General features: G+C 41.5%; 1 protein-coding gene across 18 annotated transcripts in view; it reads right to left on the reverse strand.

The window, feature by feature from the left end:
• Positions 1-19,095, reverse strand: part of PRPF18 (pre-mRNA processing factor 18) — a 135,662-nt gene that overhangs the window by 77,316 nt on the left and 39,251 nt on the right. For 14 of the 18 annotated variants that reach the window (XR_015139639.1, XR_015139638.1, XR_015139634.1 and 11 more), the window contains exon 1: positions 2,003-2,197. The exons of the other annotated variants lie outside the window; for them this stretch is intronic. Coding sequence is in view for 2 of the 14 variants with exons in the window: in XM_086334306.1 (XP_086190432.1) it covers positions 2,003-2,068 (66 nt within the window). In the remaining 12 variants the exon portion in view is untranslated. Of the gene's footprint in view, positions 1-2,002; positions 2,198-19,095 lie in introns of those variants that run through there. 18 annotated transcript variants of the gene reach the window in all.

Raw genomic sequence — 19,095 nt, forward strand, 5'->3', positions numbered from 1 at the left:
CAAGGAATAGGCTACCCACTCCAGTATTCTTGGGCTTCCCTTGTGGCTCAGCTGGTAAAGAATCCGCCTGCAATGCAGGAGACCTGGGTTTGATTCTCTGGGTGGGAAAGATCCCCTGGAGAAGAGAAAGGCTACCCACTCCAGTATTCTGGCCTGGAGAATTCCATGGACTGTAGAGTCCATGGGGTCACAAAGAGTCTGACTCCACTGAGCGACTTTCACTTTCACTACACACATTGCCCTACGTTATGCAAGAGAACTCACCCACGCAGTGGGGACTGAGATCCACCCCAGAGCCAGGAGAAAATCACGCAACCCTCAGCTTCATCATCTGTGGGAAGAGCATACTAACTGCCCTATGTACCAAGCAGAGTTGCTGTAAAGCTCAAATGAGAAAGCATACTATGGTGCTTTGAAAAACACAAATTGTGTATGTTAAAGTAATTTAATTCTTAGATTAACCCTATGAACACCAGTTCTATGTTCACAGGTGAAGATAAACAGCTTGTCTGCAGTGGTTAAGGGAGTAAGCTTTAGAGTGGAAGAGGAGGAGTCCAATTCAGGCTCTCTCTCTCGCTAGCTGTGCAGTTCTGTGTCAATCTGTAAATCAACCTAGCTTCTGTTAGTTTCCATTTCCTCATCTGTGAATGGGAGCAACAAGTAACTTTATGGAATTGATGTACAAATTAAACAAGGTGTCACATATGAAGCCTTCTGCATACTGCCTTGCAGATTACTAACTGGAACTATGACTTTCAGTATTTTAATCCCCATCTCATGTATGTCCCTTTGCTGGCCCTAATTGGGAAATCAATCTTACCTCCTGGCCAGGGATATCTGAGTAATTAAATCAACTATCAAATTACAAAATTAAAGACATACCAGAAAAAGTTTATATATGATGATAAATTAAGAACAATTACGTAGAATCAGTGTTTATAATTAATCATGTTTAAAGGTTGATTATGCAAATAAGCAGGTTGTAAACCCTGAGAATGCGCTGAGCTTTTCCTGATTCCATTTTCCCCGAAAATATTTTGTATTTCAACACCTGGCCCTTTCTAACACCCACTGTGCATTCCAACATCTAAATTAGCTTTTTCAAATACTCCAGAAACCACTCATCAAAGGTAAAAGGCCCCCAGTTAAGAGATGAAAATACCAAGTTACAAATATGAACAAGCTCTGCTCCACACCATTTGCTAAATAACACTCTAATTAGATCCACTTTATTATTTTTTAAAGTTTCAATGATTATGAAACCTCCACCTGCCAAACTAACAATCCCAACTTACACTAATCAAATACTTAAGTCAGGTGTTCTCAGAGTGGAGTAGTCCACAAGAGCCCCTGGGGTCGTTAAGACCCTCTGAGAGGGTCTCTGAGGTCAAAACTATTCTCAGTACTCAGGTATTATTTGCCCGTTCACTCTGTTACATTGACACTGAGAGTGAAAAGTGAGTCTCCTGAAGACTTCACAACCATCAAGACAATAGCACTAAACTGTACCAGCTGTCAGATTCGTCCATGCTGAGCACTAATGGAGTGGGGGCAGTTTCACTTAACTACCTCCTTGAAGTTGTAAAATTATTAATTTTCTAAGTCGTGGTCCGTAACCACATCTTTTTAATATCCTGTGCGACAAAACAGGAAGTACACATAAAGTGCAAAGCCTTCGTACAACGACAGAAGTGAACGACCAGAAGAAGTGGGGCGGTCCGAAAAATACCGACAGACGGGAATAGGTGTGAGGGACAGCTGGGGGAAAGAGAACTGCCAAAGTCTCGGGTTTTCCTGCAATTCCCACACTTTCATCCCAAAGGCTCCCGAGTGAGTGCCAAGGGCACAGTGGGTCTAGCTGCGGCCTCTCTGGGGCCGCGGCGGGGTTCTGGCTGAGCCCCACCCAGCAAGGACTCTCTCAGCACCTTTCCCCTCTCCCCAGGCCCTCCCCGACGCACTCAGCTCCTCCGTCGCCAACGCCCACGACCCCAAGGCTCCTCACCACCAACAGGTTCCTGTCCTCCACCAGCTGCCGCTTCCGGAGGATCTCCGATTTCAGAACGTCCATCTTGCTGTCCGGGTTGAAGCTGTCTCAAGTTTTCTTTCTCCCGCTCCAGCTCTCTAGACCAAGACTTTTCACCCAGCCAGCCGCCACTAACCTACTTACACACAACCAGCCCAAACACCGGAGGACAACAACTGACAGGGCGGCTTCCGGCGGAAGCTGAGGTAAGCGAGAGGAGGGGAAAGAGCGCTCCAGGGCTCCTATTATTTACGTAGTCGCTGAGGGCCGGCGCCCCCTGGCGGCCCTCTCCGACAGCGTGCCTATAGTTTCCGCGGAAATACGAACAAACATGGAAAATACGAACACGAGTCTTCTAAATGGATGCTGCATTAAAAAAATAATAAGTTATATACCTATGTCAACTATACTTCAGTTTTAAAAGAAGATAAAGGTTATACTTTTTTTGTACCTGCTACTTGAGGTGCAAAAGCTTCATAGCGGAACACTTCATTTATGATTACTGAAGTCAGATCTTTACCTGCTACACAAGAATCTCACTTTGGAGTTCATGAAGCTACCTGCGTGCCAAAATTAATGTACGCAAGTGAGAAAACCCAGAACAATAATACTAACTCATAAGTATAGAGTAAAAGGTGTTCGTTGCTGGCCGGTGAAACTACCTGTAAACTTAGACAATTACAGTACATTCATTTACATAATTTCAGAGGTAAATTTGTCCCTCCTCCCTGAGTTCTAGATTGCTCGTATATATCTTAGTGATAATTGAACATTTCAGTTCAGTTCCGTCGCTCAGTCGTGTCCGGCTCTTTGCGACCCAATGAATTGCAGCACGCCAGGCCTCCCTGTCCATCACCAACTCCCGGAGTTCACTCAAACTCACATCCATCGAGTCGGTGATGCCGTCCAGCCATCTCATCCTCTGTTGTCCCCTTCTCCTCCTGCCCCCAATCCTTCCCAGCATCAGAGTCTTTTCCAATGAGTCAACTCTTCACATGAGGTAGCCAAAGTATTGGAGCTTCAGCTTTAGTATCAGTCCTTCCAATGAACACCCAGAACTGATCTCCTTTAGAATGGACTGGTTGGATTTAATGTTTAATGTTTAAAAGTCCAGGGGACTCTCAAGAGCCTTCTCCAACACCACAATTCAAAAGCATCAATTCTTTGGCTCTCAGCTTTATTCACTTTTATCAAGAGACTTTTTAGTTCCTCTTCACTTTCTGCCATAAGGATGGTGTCATCTGCATATCTGAGGTTATTGATATTTCTCCCGGCAATCTTGATTCCAGCTTGTGCTTCTTCCAGCCCAGCATTTCTCATGATGTACTCTGCATAGAAGTTAAATAAGCACGGTGACAATATACAGCCTTGATGTACTCCTTTTCCTATTTGGAACCAGTCTGTGGTTCCATGTCCAGTTCTAACTGTTGCTTCCTGACCTGCATACAGGTTTCTGAAGAGGCAGGTCAGGTGGTCTGGTATTCCCATCTCTTTCAGAATTTTCCACAGTTTATTGTGATCCACACAGTCAAAGACTTTGGCATAGTCAATAAAGCAGAAATAGATGTTTTTCTGGAACTCTCTTACCCCAGCAAACTGAGATAATCTCTTTGATCATGTGTTCAGCAATGAAGATTTTCAGTGAGATGATTAAAGATGTAATTGAAAAAAAATTTTAATGCCTTCGCAAGAAGACAAATTAAATTGGGGGGAAATTATGTCAGAGATTTTAATGTTTAAAAGACCCTAAAAACTGCTTATATTTATTTTTGGTTCTATACCACTGAAAGTGAAAGAAAGTAAAGTGAAGTCACTCAGTCATGTCCAACTCTTTGGGACCCCATGGACTGTAGCCCGCCAGGCTCCTCTGTCCATGGGATTCTCCAGGCAAGAATACTGGAGTGGGTTGCCATTTCCTTTTCCAGGGGATCTTCCCAACCCAGGGATTGAACCCGGGTCTCCTACATTGCAGGCAGATGCTTTATCCTCTGAGCCACCAGGGAAGCCCATACCACTGAAGTTGTGTTTAAGTTTCTAGTTAAGTTGTAACTGAACAATATTAGACATGCTACTTTTCCCCAGTCAAAAAAGGAAAGAAATATTCAGTTCAGCCGATTCATTAATGGGTGAGATGGTTTAGCAAAATAAAAGATGATAGAGAGTGGTGTCAGTTTACAAAGTACTTTTACTGTATACATGTGTGTGTTGGTTATATTTCCTTTAAAAGATATCTGACTTTTGCCAGAAATAAATCAACATAGAAAGTTAATTCAGTCTCTGAGCTAAGATGCTTTGCTAATTTTTAGGGCTTTAAAAAACTTTTACCAAAAAAAAAAAAAAAGGTCTTGAATCATTAAACATGGGAACATTTTTACATGGATTTGTTTCCTGAGTCACTTATAGTTCAGTAAGCAAATAATAATTTATTAGCCTATTCCTGTTTAGGGTTTAGAAATGATGACACAAAAACCTGAAGGTTGACACAAGTAATTGTAACAGTAATGGAAGTTCACAGAGAAGGAACAGCTCACGTAAACCAGGGAAGACAGTAGCTTCTATAAACAGGCTCCTCTTAAATTTCAGATTTTCATTGATCTTGATGTTTATGTAAATATGTGCATTAAGTCTTAATAAAGGCCTAAGATGGAAGAGTGGGAGAGACAAGTACTTTAACAAGCAAACTGATAAGGAAGCTTTTCGGTTTATACTGAGGGGAAAAACAGATGACCAGGAGAGCTAAGAAATACTCAAGAGAACTGCTTAATCCTGATTATAAGGAGTCATATTCATTTTTAAAATATGCATCCCCTTATATTGCAGTTTTTTAAAGAGCAAAATATTAGACACAATCTAAGTGTCATATCTGGGGGAATGGTTAAATAAAGTCATAATTCATACATACAACTGAACAATATGTTCAGAAAATATTCAGTGATATGAGAATCCTCGTGACATAATGTTTAGTTAGAAAAAAAAGTAGAGGACTTCCCCAGTGGTCCAGTGGTCCAGTGGTTAGGACTCCGTGCTTCTACTGCAGGGGCTGCTGGTTTGATCCCTAGTTGGGGAACTAAGATCCCAAATGCTGCACAGCCAAGAAAAAAATTTTAAATAAAAATTAGAAAGTAGGATAATGAAACTAGAAATATAACATACAGTCTCCATTTGGTTAAAAAAAAGCACGTAAATCTAGAGAGTGATTGAACAGAAACATATCCAAATATCAGATTATTACCTATTCTTCGTTATACTACAATTGTACAAATTCCATAATTTTGGGGGGAAAATCCTGAGAGGCAGTCATTTTCTGTTTTATTTCATTACTATTGAAATTCTTTATAGAATTTCAGCATTACTACTTTAAAAGCCATGTATGATAAATTTTAAATAAAGCCAGTAAAAGAAAACAAAAAATTAGATAAAAAAGAGAATGTTTTCTAACCTTCATACTTATTCAGTCAATATTTAGATGTCTCGGACTTCCCTTGTGGTCCAGGGGTTCAGAATCCACCTGCCAATGCAGAAGACACAGGTTCTATCCCTGGTCCAGGAAGATCCCACAAGCCTCGGGGTAACTAAGCCCATGTGCCACAACTACTGATCCCAAGAGCCAAAACTTCTGAAGCCTGTGCTTTAGAGCCTAAGCTCTGCAGCCAGAGAAGCCTGAGCACCACATCTGGAGAGTAGCCCCCGCTTGCTGTAACAAGAGAAGGTCTGTGCACGGCAAGGAAGACCCAGGACAACCAAAAATAAGTAAATAAATGAAAATATTTTGATGTCTCCTATGAGCTCTGTACTCCTTTAGGTTCTGTGGACTAAACCAAATATTGATACCATACATAGTGCTACCCATGAGGATGTTACCAGCTAAAAGTTAAATTATATAAGATAAATATGATTTTGTAGCATATACGGGACTATTAAAAGTATTTACAGAAACTAAAACAAGAAATAGTAAAAACTCAATAGGTATATAATTGATGAGATTATTCTGACATTGAAATAACCCATCCTAAGAGATTTCTGGAAAATGGGAGAATACCAAGTTTAATCAAGATGATCTAGGTTTGTTTTGTTGCTGTCCTAAAGGATAGACTGTAACTTCTTTTTTGAAAGCTATATAATCTCATACTGGGAGGTTTCCTGGCAATCCAGTGATGAGGACTTGGTGCTTTCACTGCTGGGGCCCAGGTTTAATCCCTAGTCAGGGAACTAAGATCCCAGAAGCCACAAACCACAACAACAACAACAACAAAGATTTAATTCATTCATTACAACATTTAAATTTAAAAATCTCATACAGTGGCCCTCCATTGTGAGCATGCCTCAAAATAACCCAGAGGACTTTTAAAAACCCAGACTGTGGGTCCCCAGAATGTCTCATTCAAAAGGTTTGTGGAGGAGCCCAAGAATTTGCTTTTTGAACAAATTTCCAAGTGAGGCAGCTGCTGTGGATCCAGGGACCACACTTTGAGAACCACTGATCTAATATATTATTTTGGAGCATCGGGTGAGTCAGAAACTAGGTCTGCGGGAAGTCCTGATAAACAAGACGGGGGAGGAAGCTGTGTCGGTGTCTACAGTACTGTCATGGGGCCTCCCAGGGCGTCTGCCCACTCACAGTGGTGCTTTGGGAAATTTCCTAAATAGAAGGGGCCGGTTCCCTTTGGAGCCAGCCATGTTCACAGGCCTACTTCTGCATGTTCACAGAGAGTGGGCTGGGACCTGGCCTCAGGTAGACCAATCAGAGTCTGTGCCCTGGAAAACTGATGTTGGAATTGAGTCAGTCTTTGCAGGTACAGAAGGTGGGGATTGGAGAGTGGTGGAAACCATTCCAGGGGCATGCTGGAGCCAGATCAGTCCGTTTTGAACTGCAAGAAGCTACTGCGTGGGACTTCCCTGATGGTCCAGGGGATAAGCCTCTGCACTATCAATGCAGGGGACCAGGTTTGATTCCTGGTCGGGGAACTAGATCCCACATGCCACAACTAAAAATCCCACAAGCTGCAACTAAGACCCGATGCAGCCAAGTAAATAAATAAATAAACATGTCTTTTTAAAAAAGAGCCCATTGTTCCATTTTTTAAAAAATTTTGTGAACCAGCTGTTATGCATAGCTATCATTAAAAATTAAATGTTTGTTAACAATTAAACATGTTATAAACAACAGTAATAAATACACAGAACCTATTATTCACTAATTATATTACTGCATTTTACTATTATTTATGCTCTTGGAGTTAGTTATGACTGTTGCATCTATGTGGTGGTAATATTATAGAACGCTGAGGTCAGTGCATGTCTTTCCCTAATGCCACACTTGAGGAGCTCATGTTGGTAACTTGAAATCAGCCAAAATGGGAGTATTTACACCAAAGAAATTGGCAAATGCTACCAATCTGGATTTGATTATCTAAGCTTTAAAAAGTTATGGGGAAAAAGTTAATAATATGGTTCACAGTTTCTCAACCTTAGGCCAGATAATTCTTTTTTGGAAAAGAAATGTCACTAACTCTATCCAGTAGATGCTGGTAACACCCTTTCTATAGTTATGACAACCAAAAATGTCTCTAGACATTGCTAAACATCCCCAGAGGGGCAAAATCTCTCTCCAAGTGAGAAGCACTGATACAAATGAAATTTAAAGCATCATGTCTATGGCCATTACATAGTGAAGAGGACAAAGATTTGTGTGGTTCTTCTTCCAGGATTTGAAGACTATTATGTGAATCAAAAAGAAGCCTCTAGGACTTCCCTGGTGGTACAGTTCACTTCAGTCAGTTCAGTCGTTCAGTCATGTCTGACTCTTTGCGACCCCATGGACTGCAGCATGCCAGGCTTCCCTGTCCATCATCAACCCCCAGAGCCTGCTCAAACTCATGTCCATCAAGTCGGTGACACCATCCAACCATCTTGTCCTCTGTTGTCCCCTTCTCCTGCCTTCAATCTTTCCTAGCACCAGGGGCTTTTCCAAGGAGTCAGTTTGCCGGGAGCCGGCATATTGCATATTGAGTGCATATTGCATATTTCATATTGACTGAAGCACTTTCCACAGCATCATCTTTCAGGATCTGGAATAGCTCAATTGGAATTCTATCACTGCCGGGAGCCAGTGTGAGGAACTCCGCCCATGGCAAAGGTCATGAGGAAGGAGGCTCGGCATATGCAAAGGCGGGATCGAGTCTCAGGAGTGCCCCTGGAAATTCTCGAGCATCTACCCCCAAAACCAGAGTCTGCCTACTTTCTGCTTTGTGCTTTCACCTACACCTCTGACTTTACCAGGGGCTGTCCCCCACTACCTCTCTCTGAAAAAAGAGTTAACTTATAGCTACAGTTAATAAAGTTCCTGGGTGTAATAGTGTTTCAACCTACAAACTCCTTTGGAAATCCTCTAGCCTGCCTGAATAGGTTTTTCCAGCCACATGTGATTGTTCAGAGCCTCCCAACTGTGAGAGGCAGGAGATGTTCTAAACTGTCTAAACACAGATTCCTTTGAGTAGTTAAAAGATTGATTAGAAATTGTATTGGTGAAGGGTTTTTCACTTATTGGGCCAATGTTTGCTGCTAAGTCTCCATATCCCTTACCTACTGTGTCCTTGGCAGTGTATTGATTAATATAATTGGTGTAAGTAGTAGCTTTAATGTTTGTAACCTTGGACCCTTGAGTTAATTTTTTTTCTTGTTGTAGCCCACCACACCTTTGCCCTATAGGAATGCAACTTTAATGCTTTTGGAGGGTGGCGCCTGACTAATCACCTTTAGAGAAAAATAAGTTTTCTGAAGAAAGGGTCTTAAAATGTTAACAGGCCTCTGGGCCAGAAAATGATGCAAATCACCTAAACTTTTGCATATGATAAGTTTGCAGGAAGAAAGCCTGGCTTACTGCATGACTCTACCCCTTCCCCCATTATCCTCTATGCATAACTTAAGGTATAAAAACTATTTTGGAAAATAAAGTGCGGGCCTTGTTCACCGAAACTTGGTCTCCCCATGTCGTTCTTTCTCTCACCTTCTGGCTGAATTATTCAGCCTCTTTTCTCCACTGAATTTCCTCACTGAGCTATCCTTATTCTATTACTCTTTATATCTTTGATGAATATTTAAATAAATAGGTCACCGATGCCGTCTCTCCTTCGAATTCCCTGGATCAGCTGGGGCTGGACCCCGGCATATTTCTTTCCAAGGAGTAAGTTCTTTTCAAGGAGTCAGTCTGAAACTCAAAGTATTGGAGTTTCAGCTTCAACATCAGTCCTTCCAAGGAATATTCAGGACTGATTTCCTTTAGGATGGACTGGTTAGATCTCCTTGCAGTCCAAAGGACTCTCAAGAGTTTTCTGCAACACCACAGTTCAAAAGCATCAATTCTTCGGTGCTCAGCTGTCTTCACAGTCTAACTCTCACATCCATACACGACCACTGGAAAAACCATAGCCTTCACTAGACGGACCTTTGTTGACAAAGTAATGTCTCTGCTTTTTAATATGCTGTCTAGGTTGGTCATAACTTTCCTTCCATGGAGTAAGCGTCTTTTAATTTCATGGCTGCAATCACCATCTGCAGGGATTTTGGAGCTCCCAAAAATAAAGTCAGCCACTGTTTCCATTGTTTCCCCATCCATTTGCCATGAAATGATGGGACCGGATGCCATGATCTTAGTTTTCTGAATGTTAAGTTTTAAGCCAACTTTTTCACTCACCTCTTTCACTTTCATTAAGACGCTCTTTAGTTCTTTGCTCCCTGGTGGCACAATGGATAAGAATCCACCTGTCAATGCAGGAGACACGGGTTTGATCCCTGGTCCAAGAAGATCCCACATACCTCGGGGCAACAAAGCCCTGCGCCATGGCTACTGAGCCCAAGCACCTAGAGCCCGTGCTCCATAACAAGAGAAGCCACCACAATAAGAAGCCCCAGAACTGCAACAAAGAGTAACCCCCACTCGCTGCAACTAGAGAAGGGCCATAGTCAGCAACAAAGACCCAGCATGACAAAAATAAATAAAATGACTCAGCTTTCAATAATAATTATGAAAGAAGCCTCTCACATCATTGACCAACAAGTGACATTCTGACACGCATCTTTGTTGTTTCACTTTTTATTCATTAATTTAAGCAAAAATGTCCATCAGTATTCATGTCAGAGCTGGACGTGTTCATCAATTATAACCACAGGCTGGTTGGGGATACAAGAGTTCTGCAAAAATCAATGAAAGCATTCTGTGAGAATCAATGGGCTATATGGAATTTACAATACAGAGTATAATAGCATTCATTATCACCTATACATTTTCCCCTGTCTCCTTTGTATCAGTAAAAACAACATGAATATATGTGCGAAGTTCTTTTTGTCCAGAGGCCCAGTATTTAAACATCTGCCAGCACGGCACCAGCCATGGCTCACCTCCCAGGTGGGCTTTGCTAAACGGTTCAGCAAAGAGAGTTGGAATATCAAGGAAAAAAGTGAAACAGATTTGCAAGAAGAATCCTGAGTGACAAGACAATGGAGATGAGTCCTCGAAGCCCCTGGATTTCCAGTTCTCTATCATGGTTCTTCTCGCTCCATATCAAAAGAAAGAAAGAAACCTATTGAATCTACCATTTTAAGGTACTCTTTTTTCACATTTTAATGTTTCTGAATTCAGGAGGCATTATAGAACCAGTGTGTTTGTAGTGAGTTGCTATGGTATTCCAGAGAAGGCAATGGCAACCCACTCCAGTACTCTTGCCTGGAAAATCCCATGGATGGAGGAGCCTGGTAGGCTGCAGTCCATGGGGTCGCTAAGAGCTGGACATGACTGAGCGACTTCACTTTCACTTTTCACTTTCATGCATTGGAGAAGGAAATGGCAACCCACTCCAGTGTTCTTGCCTGGAGAATCCCAGGGACGGGGGAGCCTGGTGGGCTGCCGTCTGTGGGGTCGCACAGAGTCGGACACGACTGAAGTGACTTAGCAGCAGCTATGGTATTCTACTCAGGCACTGTTCAGAACTAAGGTGTCCATCCCCCACCTGCCCTGAACTGGGGGCACACAGCTGCCTCCCTCACTGGACACAGACTCTGGCTGCAGGGACCTGCCTCAGCCAAGTTTAGAGCTCCTCCAGGGGGCGTCCACCACCAATGACTGCCTGGAGATTCCAAGGTCCAGCTCCATTGTCTCAACCTGGGGGCAAAGCTACAGAGTCATTCCAGGGCCAGAGCTCCCCAAGGACCACAGGGGATCTTAGCTGCAACTTCTCTGCAGTCCAGCTTCTCTCTGTGCCAAATCCTGCCTTCCTCACTTCCTTACAGATGCATCTCCAAGAACAGTCTCTAGGAAACCACAAACACATGCGTTCAAAGCAAACAAATGCTTTGAGAGGTAGACATAGGTATCGTGGTTCAGTTGTTAGGAGATTATGAAATTGGCCTGCTAGTTTTGACATCAGTCATTGTTGTGATTGTGGTTGACCAGTTACTCCAGAGCCTGATCCTAGTCTGGGGACACAAGAAAAGTTGAATTTCTGGACACTAAAATTTGAGAAGCAGAGCTTGTATCCTGGTAGGTTTGTAAATATCAGTCCTGTGAAGCCCTGGTTGAGACAATCCCCAGCAGACAATTCCTACTGATACCTTGTTTTCCTGGACTTTTTTGGGAATCAAATTAAGGGGACAGACCATATACCAGATCAGTTCCCCTTTTTTCTTGCCTAACATTTCCTGTCTAGTCATCCCTTCTAGTCTCCTTGTCTCAAATATTTTATACTGTATTATTAGTGGGGTCTGTGAAATGAATGAAATAAAGATGGAGTCAGTGCCATTTGCAACCACATGGATGGACCTAAAGTGTATCATGCTTAATGAAATAAGATAAAGATAAACATTGTATGTTTTCAATTATATGTGAAATCTGAAAAAATACAATTGAATGGCTGTAACAAAACAGAAACAGACTCAAAGATACAGAGAACAAACCAGTGGAGAGAGGGAAGTGGGGAGCAGCAAGAGAGGGGAAGGGGACTAAGAGATACAAACTCAAAGGCATAAAATAAAAAAGTATAGATAAGAAATAACCCAATTGTCCCATGGAAAATTCCACTATTGGTGCCAATATAATAGAGATCATTGTTTTTCAAAACTGTTCATCCTAATTATCTGTTTTTAGAAGCTTGTATTGTCTATGGATGCTCATTCTCCATTTGAAAATAATTAATATATTTTGAAGATTAAAAAACAAAATGGTTACAAGGATATATTATACAGCATAGTGAGTATAGCCAATATTTTTAGCAACTTTAAATGGAGTATAATCTATAAAAATATTGAAGGGACCAAATCCTAACCAGTGAACCACTAAGTCCCCAATTTTATTATTTTTTTAAAATAATTTTAGTTAGTTATTTTTGGCTATGCAGAGTCTTCACTGCTGCACAGGATTTTCTCTAGTTGTGGCCAACAAGGGCTACTCTTAGTTGTGGTGCACAGGCTTGTGACTGCAATGGCTTCTCTTGTTGTGGAGCACGGGCTCTAGGGCAAACTGGCTCTGTAGCTGTAATTCCAGGGCTCCAGAGCACAGGTTCAGGAGTTGTGGTGCATGGCCTTAGTTGTTCCATGGCATGTGGGATCTTCCCGGAGCAGGGTTTGAACCTGTGTCTCCTGCACAGGCAGGTGGATTATTTACCACTAAACCACCAGGAAAGCCCTCCTCCCATTTTATTTATTTATTTCTTTTAAGCTGTGCCACATGGCTTGCAAGATCTTAGTTCCCCAACCAGGGATTGAACCTGAGCACACAGCAGTGAAAACACCAAGTCCTAGCCACTGGACCACCAGAGAAGTCCCTCCAGTTAAGTTCAGTCACTCAGTCGTTTCGACTCTTTGGGACCCCATGGACTGCAGCAGGCCAGGCCTCCCCGTCCATCACCAACTCCCGAGGTTTACTAAAACTCATGTCCACTGAGTCGGTGATGCCATCCAACTATTTCATCCTCTGTCATCCCCTTCTTCCGCCTTCAATCTTTCCCAGCATCAGGGTCTCTTCCAATGAGTCAGTTCTTTGCATCAGGTGGCCAAAGTATTGGAGCTTCAGCTTCAGCATCAGTCCTTCCAATGAATATTCAGGACTGATCTCCTTTAGGATGGACAGGTTGGGTCTCCTTGAAGTCCAAGGGACTCTCAAGAGTCTTCTCCAACACCACAGTTCAAAAGCATCAATTCTTCGGTGCTCAGCTTTCTTTATAGTCCAACTCTCACATCCATACATGACTACTGGAAAAACCATAGCTTTGACTGGATGGACCTTTGTTGGCAAAGTAATGTCTCTGCCCATCAGAACAAGACCCAATTTCCCCCTCAGTCAGTTTCTTCCATCAGGAAGCTTCCATAAGCCTCTTATCCTTCTCCATCAGAGGGCAGACAAACTGAAAACCACAATCACAGGAAACTAACCAATCTGATCACATGGACCACAGCCTTGTCTAACTCAGTGAAACTATGAGCCATGCCATCTAGGGCCACCCAAGATGGACGGGTCATTTCGACAAAATGTGGTCCACTGGAGAAGGGAATGGCAAACCACTTCAGTATTGTTGCCTTGAGAACCCCATGAACAGTATGAACAGTATGATCTGAACCACAGTCAGTTCCCAGTCTTGTTTTTGCTGACTGTATAGAGCTTCTCCATCTTTGGCTGCAAAGAATATATACAGTTTGATTTCTGTATTGACCATCTAGTGATGTCCACATGTAGCATCTTCTCTTGTGTTGTTGGAAGAGGGTGTTTGCTGTGACTGGTGCATTCTCTTGGCAAAACTCTATTAGCCTTTACCTTGCCTCATTCTGTACTCCAAGGCCAAATTTGCCTGTTACTCCAGGTATTTCTTGAGTTCCTACTTTTGCATTCCAGTCCCCTATACTGAAAAGGACATCTTTTGGGGGTGTTAGTTCTAGAAGGTCTTATAGGTCTTCATAGAACCATTCAACTTCAGCTTCTTCAGCATTACTGTGCAGCATATAGACTTGGATTACTGTTATATTGAATGGTTTGCCTTGGAAATGAACAGATCATTCGGTCATTTTTGAGATTGCATCCAAGTACTTACTGCATTTCAGACTCTTTTGTTGACTATGATGGCTACTCCATTTCTTCTAAGGGATTCTTGCCCACAGTAGTAGATATAATGGTTATCTGAGTTAAATTCACTCATTCCAGTCCATTTTAGTTCACTGATTCCTAAAATGTCAATGTTTACTCTTGCCATCTCCTGTTTGACCACCTCCAATTTGCCTTGATTCATGGACCTAACATTCCAGGTTCCTATGCAACATTGCTCTTTACAGCATCAGACTTTACTTCCATTACCAGTCACATCCACAGCTGGGTGTTGTTCTTGCTTTGGCTCCATCTTTTCATTCTTCCTGGAGTTATTTCTCCACTGATCTCCAGTAGCATCTTGGGCACCTACCAACCTAGGGAGTTCATTTTTCAGTGTCCTATCTTTCTGCCTTTCCGTACTGTTCATGGGTTCTCAAGGCAAGAATACTGAAGTGGTTTGCCATTCCCTTCTCCAGTGGACCACATTTTGTCAGAACTCTCCACCATGACCTGTCCATCTTGGGTGATAGCATGGCTCATAGTTTCATTGATTTAGACAAGGCTGTGGTCCTGGTGGTCCGATTTTAAAAGACACCAGGTTCAGATATTTTCACTGCAGAGATCCACATAATCTTTAAAGAATAGTAATTCAAACTTTCTGTGCTCAGAAACTCTTTCTATTTGCAATAATTCTTAGAGATTTCAGGAAGGCTTTGTTGAGGTGAATCATATCTATCAATATTTATCATACCAAAAATTAAAATAAAAATCTTATATTATTAATTCATTTAAAAATAACAACAAACACACTATATCTAAAAACAGATATATTTTTTGTGGGAAAATAATGGTTTCAAAAAATTTAGGGAGAAGAGTGATATTTACTGGCTGTGTGTGCTCAGTTGCTCAGTTGTGCCTGACTATTTGTGACCCAATAGACTGTAACCCACCAGGCTTCTCTGTTCATGGAATTTTCCAGGCAAGAATACTGGAGTGGGTTGCCATTTCCTGGTCCAGGCTATCTTCCTGATCTGGGGATCCAACTCGCGTCTCCTGCTTTACAGGTAGATTCTTTACCACTGAGCCACCTGGGAAGCCCAGTAATCATTTACATTATTTCACATCTATTTAGTATCTAGCATAAACAAAAAGAAATCCAGGTTCTCACATTCACTCCTAACATTCAGTCTGTTGTAATATGTTATTTTGTTTAAAGTATGTGAAAAAGGGACTTCCCTGGTGGTCCAGTGATTAGGACTCCTCACTTCACTGCGGGGGACATGAGTTCAGTCATGGAACTAAAAAGAAAATTTTGCTTCACACAGCTATGCAGTTGGGAAAGGGCAGTATCTTAATCAAACTAGTGTAGATTCTTTGATACTATACCCAACATGACAAATGGTGGTTTTCTAAAAATTAGTTGCAGTGTGGAATCTAAAACCATATGAATAAACTTTTCCTACTCTATTTCATTAATGTCCATCAGTCTTTCTTGAACTGTATTTGTTATTATTTTTTAATTTTTATTGGAGTAGAGTAGATTTACAACGTTGAGTTAGTTTCAGGTGTATCTTGAACTTTAAATGTATCATTTACTTACGCATGATTTTCTAACATCATGCACTGGTCATTTGGAAAATATCAGTTCGCTGATTTATGCAGGTCTTCCAGAGGCTAACACACTATATTGTTGTTGTTGTTTAGTTACTAAGTCGTGTCCAACTGTTTTGTGACTCCATGGACTGTAGCCTGCTAGCCTCTTTCTGTCCATGGGATTTCCCAGGCAAGAGTATTGAAGTGGGTTGCCATATCCTTCTCTAGGATCTTTCCAACCTAGGGACCAAACCCATGTCTCTTACATTGGCAGATGGGTTCTTTATCATTGAGCCACCCAGGAAACCCAACACACTATATTACATATTTTAAAAATCACATTTATTAATATCGCCCCCTCCATCTCCTCAGAAAAGCCTTTTGTTGGTGGTGGGAATGTAAATTTGTACAGCACTAGGGAACAGTATGCTGCTGCTGCTGCTAAGTCGGATTAGTCGTGTCCTACTCTGTGTGACCCCATTGATGGCAGCCCACCAGGCTCTCCCGTCCCTGGGATTCTCCAGGCAAGAACACTGGAGTGGGTTGCCATTTCCTTCTCCAATGCATGAAAGTGGAAAGTGAAAGTGAAGTCGCTCAGTCATGTCCAGCTCTTAGCGACCCCATGGACTGCAGCCTACCAGGCTCCTCCGTCCATGGGATTTTCCAGGCAGGAGTATTGGAGTGCGATGCCATCGCCTTCTCCGAGGGAACAGTATGAGGTTCCTCCAAAAACTAGAGTTGAAATATGATTCAGCAATTCTACTCCTAGGCACATACCCAGACAAAATTATAATTTGAAAAGATACATGCACCCGTATGTACATAGCAGCACTATTCACAATAGCCAAGACATGAAAACAATCTAAATGTCCACTGACAGATAAATGCATAAAGTAGATGTGAGATACATAGATAAAGATATATAATGGAATACTACTCAGCTATTAAGAAGAATGAAATAATGCCATTTGCAGCCCCACGGATAGACCTAGAGATTACCATACTAAGTGAAGTAAGTCAGAAAGGGAATGACAAATACAATATGATACCACTTATATGTGAAATCTAAAATACAACACAAATGAACACCTTCATAAAACAGAAACAGACTCACAGACACAGAGAACAGACTTGTGGTTGGCCAAGGTGGAGGGCAGGTGGAGGAGGGAAGGATTGGAAGCTTGGGATTAGCAGATGCCAACTATTATAAATGGGATGCATTAAAAAAAAAAACCAGGTCCTACTATATAGCATAGGGAGCTATATTCAGTATCCTGTGATAAACCACAATGCAAAAGAATATGAAAAAGAATATATATATATACACACACATATATGTATAATTGAGTCATTTTGCTGTACAACAGAAACTAACACAACACTGTAAATCAACTATACTTTAATAAAAATTTTTTAAGCCTTTTAATTATAGGGGAGAGATTAAGCTCATGGTGGCAGATACGATTTGCTAATTGTAAAATGTTAGTTTTTACTGAAATCTCGTATTTTATCACTAGCAACAGACATTGTCAGTTGTTTCCTTTAAGTGACAAGCTCACTTTGTTCGTTTACAAGAAGATGTCTCCCAATAACCAAGTCTGAATACCATATTTTGTCTCTTGCTTATTCTTTTAAGTAAAAGTAGTAGCCCACACACAGAAAGAAAGAAGAGCTGGCTCAGCTTGCAATTCAGACAACACACACGCTTTTCCTAAAGCCAACCATTGGAATTCAGTATGCGACAGAAGTGCTTCATGTGTACTTCCGGTTTTATCACCCAGAATATTAAAAAGATGCCTAGCCATGTGGCAAGAGTTGATAAAATTAATCATTTTTACTGCTTTATTAAGAACTTTTTAAGTGCAGCTGGCTTTCGTGTGTGTGAGGGCATGAATATGAAGACTCTGACTAGTGGCACAGTTAGAGCCACAGCTTTGATTCATGCTAATGCATCAGTGAACTCACTATTGCTTTTGTACCTTCAGTGTAAATGTCAGCTTTCTAAAATGTAATATATAAATTCTTGTCCCACTTATTACTTTTTATGGAGTGGGGTTTTGTCAGAGGAGAAAATTATCTTAAAGATCACATGGAAGTAAATATTTCCAATAATAGCCACAAAAAATAGTGAAAAGGTGAGTGAATTGTTACTTTTTTTCCACCTTTTTTTTTTTTTACCAGAGGATAATTGCTTCATAATATTGTGTTGGCTTCTGAATTGTTACTTCTAACCTAAAGGACTAACTGCTAAGGAACTGCTGTCCCATGCTATTATTGTTTAGTCACTCAGTTGTGTCTGACTCTGCGAACCCATGAGCTGTAGCCCACCAAGCTCCTCCGTTCATGGGATTTCCCAGGCAAGAATACTGGAACAGGTAGTCATTTCCTTCTTCAGGGCATCTTTCCAACTCATGTCTCTTCCATTGGCAGGTGGATTTTTACCACTGAACAACCAGGGAAGCCCGCTGTCCCATCATAAACAATTATAAAAATAGGGGAAATATATGAAACAAACTATTTTTTCAGATGTTGGACAACAGGCAGCACAGGCCTGTGACACTATGATCAGGGAAACCAATGAGGCAAGCGCTTGCTCTAGACTGCTACCTGGATACAAGTTTCCAGGATACAAGACACAGGCAGAACCCAGTTGTCTCACTTAGTTGAGGAAAGGAGTTCTGGGACACTAATGAAGCTACATTTGTGGGACAGAATCCTGGGGAGGACAGAGGCACTGAAGGTGAAATCTCAAGAGATCTGCAGAGGAGTCCCTTCAGATCAATGACTGAATCCTGATCTTCGTGTTTATTTATTTTTTTTGCCTCAATAACGGTGTTTATTGTATACAAAGGAATAAGAGCATGTGTACACAGGTATTATCACTGAAACAATGATATTATCTAATACACTGGCTATACTTAAAGTATCCCAATTTTCTTAGAATAACTTTTCTTTTTTTTTTTAATTTAATTTTATTATTTTTTTTAAATTTTATTTTATTTTTAAACTTTACATAATTGTATTAGTTTTGCCAAATATCAAAATGAATCCGTCACAGGTATACATGTGTTCCCCATCCTGAACCCTCCTCCCTCCTCCCTCCCCATACCATCCCTCTGGGTCGTCCCTGTGCACTAGCCCCAAGCATCCAGTATCTTTGTGTTTAGATGAAACTCCCGAGACCGAGTAAAGAATCACCCTGAAGCAGAGACCATACAATACACAGCACTCAAACAGGGATAGGCCTACACCAGGCATAGAATAGAGTCTTCAGAAGGAAATCACCCTCACAGCGGTGATCTAATTGATTTTAGACTGAAGGCTGCTCTGAAGTACCTTAAAAAAGCAGAAAAGCCATCCTCAAAAGGGTCAATGTGATTCCAACTAACTTAACTGTGTGTCAGGTCAAAGG

Source organism: Bos grunniens, chromosome 13 (genome assembly GCF_055505025.1).
Source record: "Bos grunniens cultivar Pamir isolate PY7600 chromosome 13, Bosgru_T2T1.0, whole genome shotgun sequence".
In the NCBI taxonomy this organism is placed as follows: domain Eukaryota; kingdom Metazoa; phylum Chordata; class Mammalia; order Artiodactyla; family Bovidae; genus Bos; species Bos grunniens.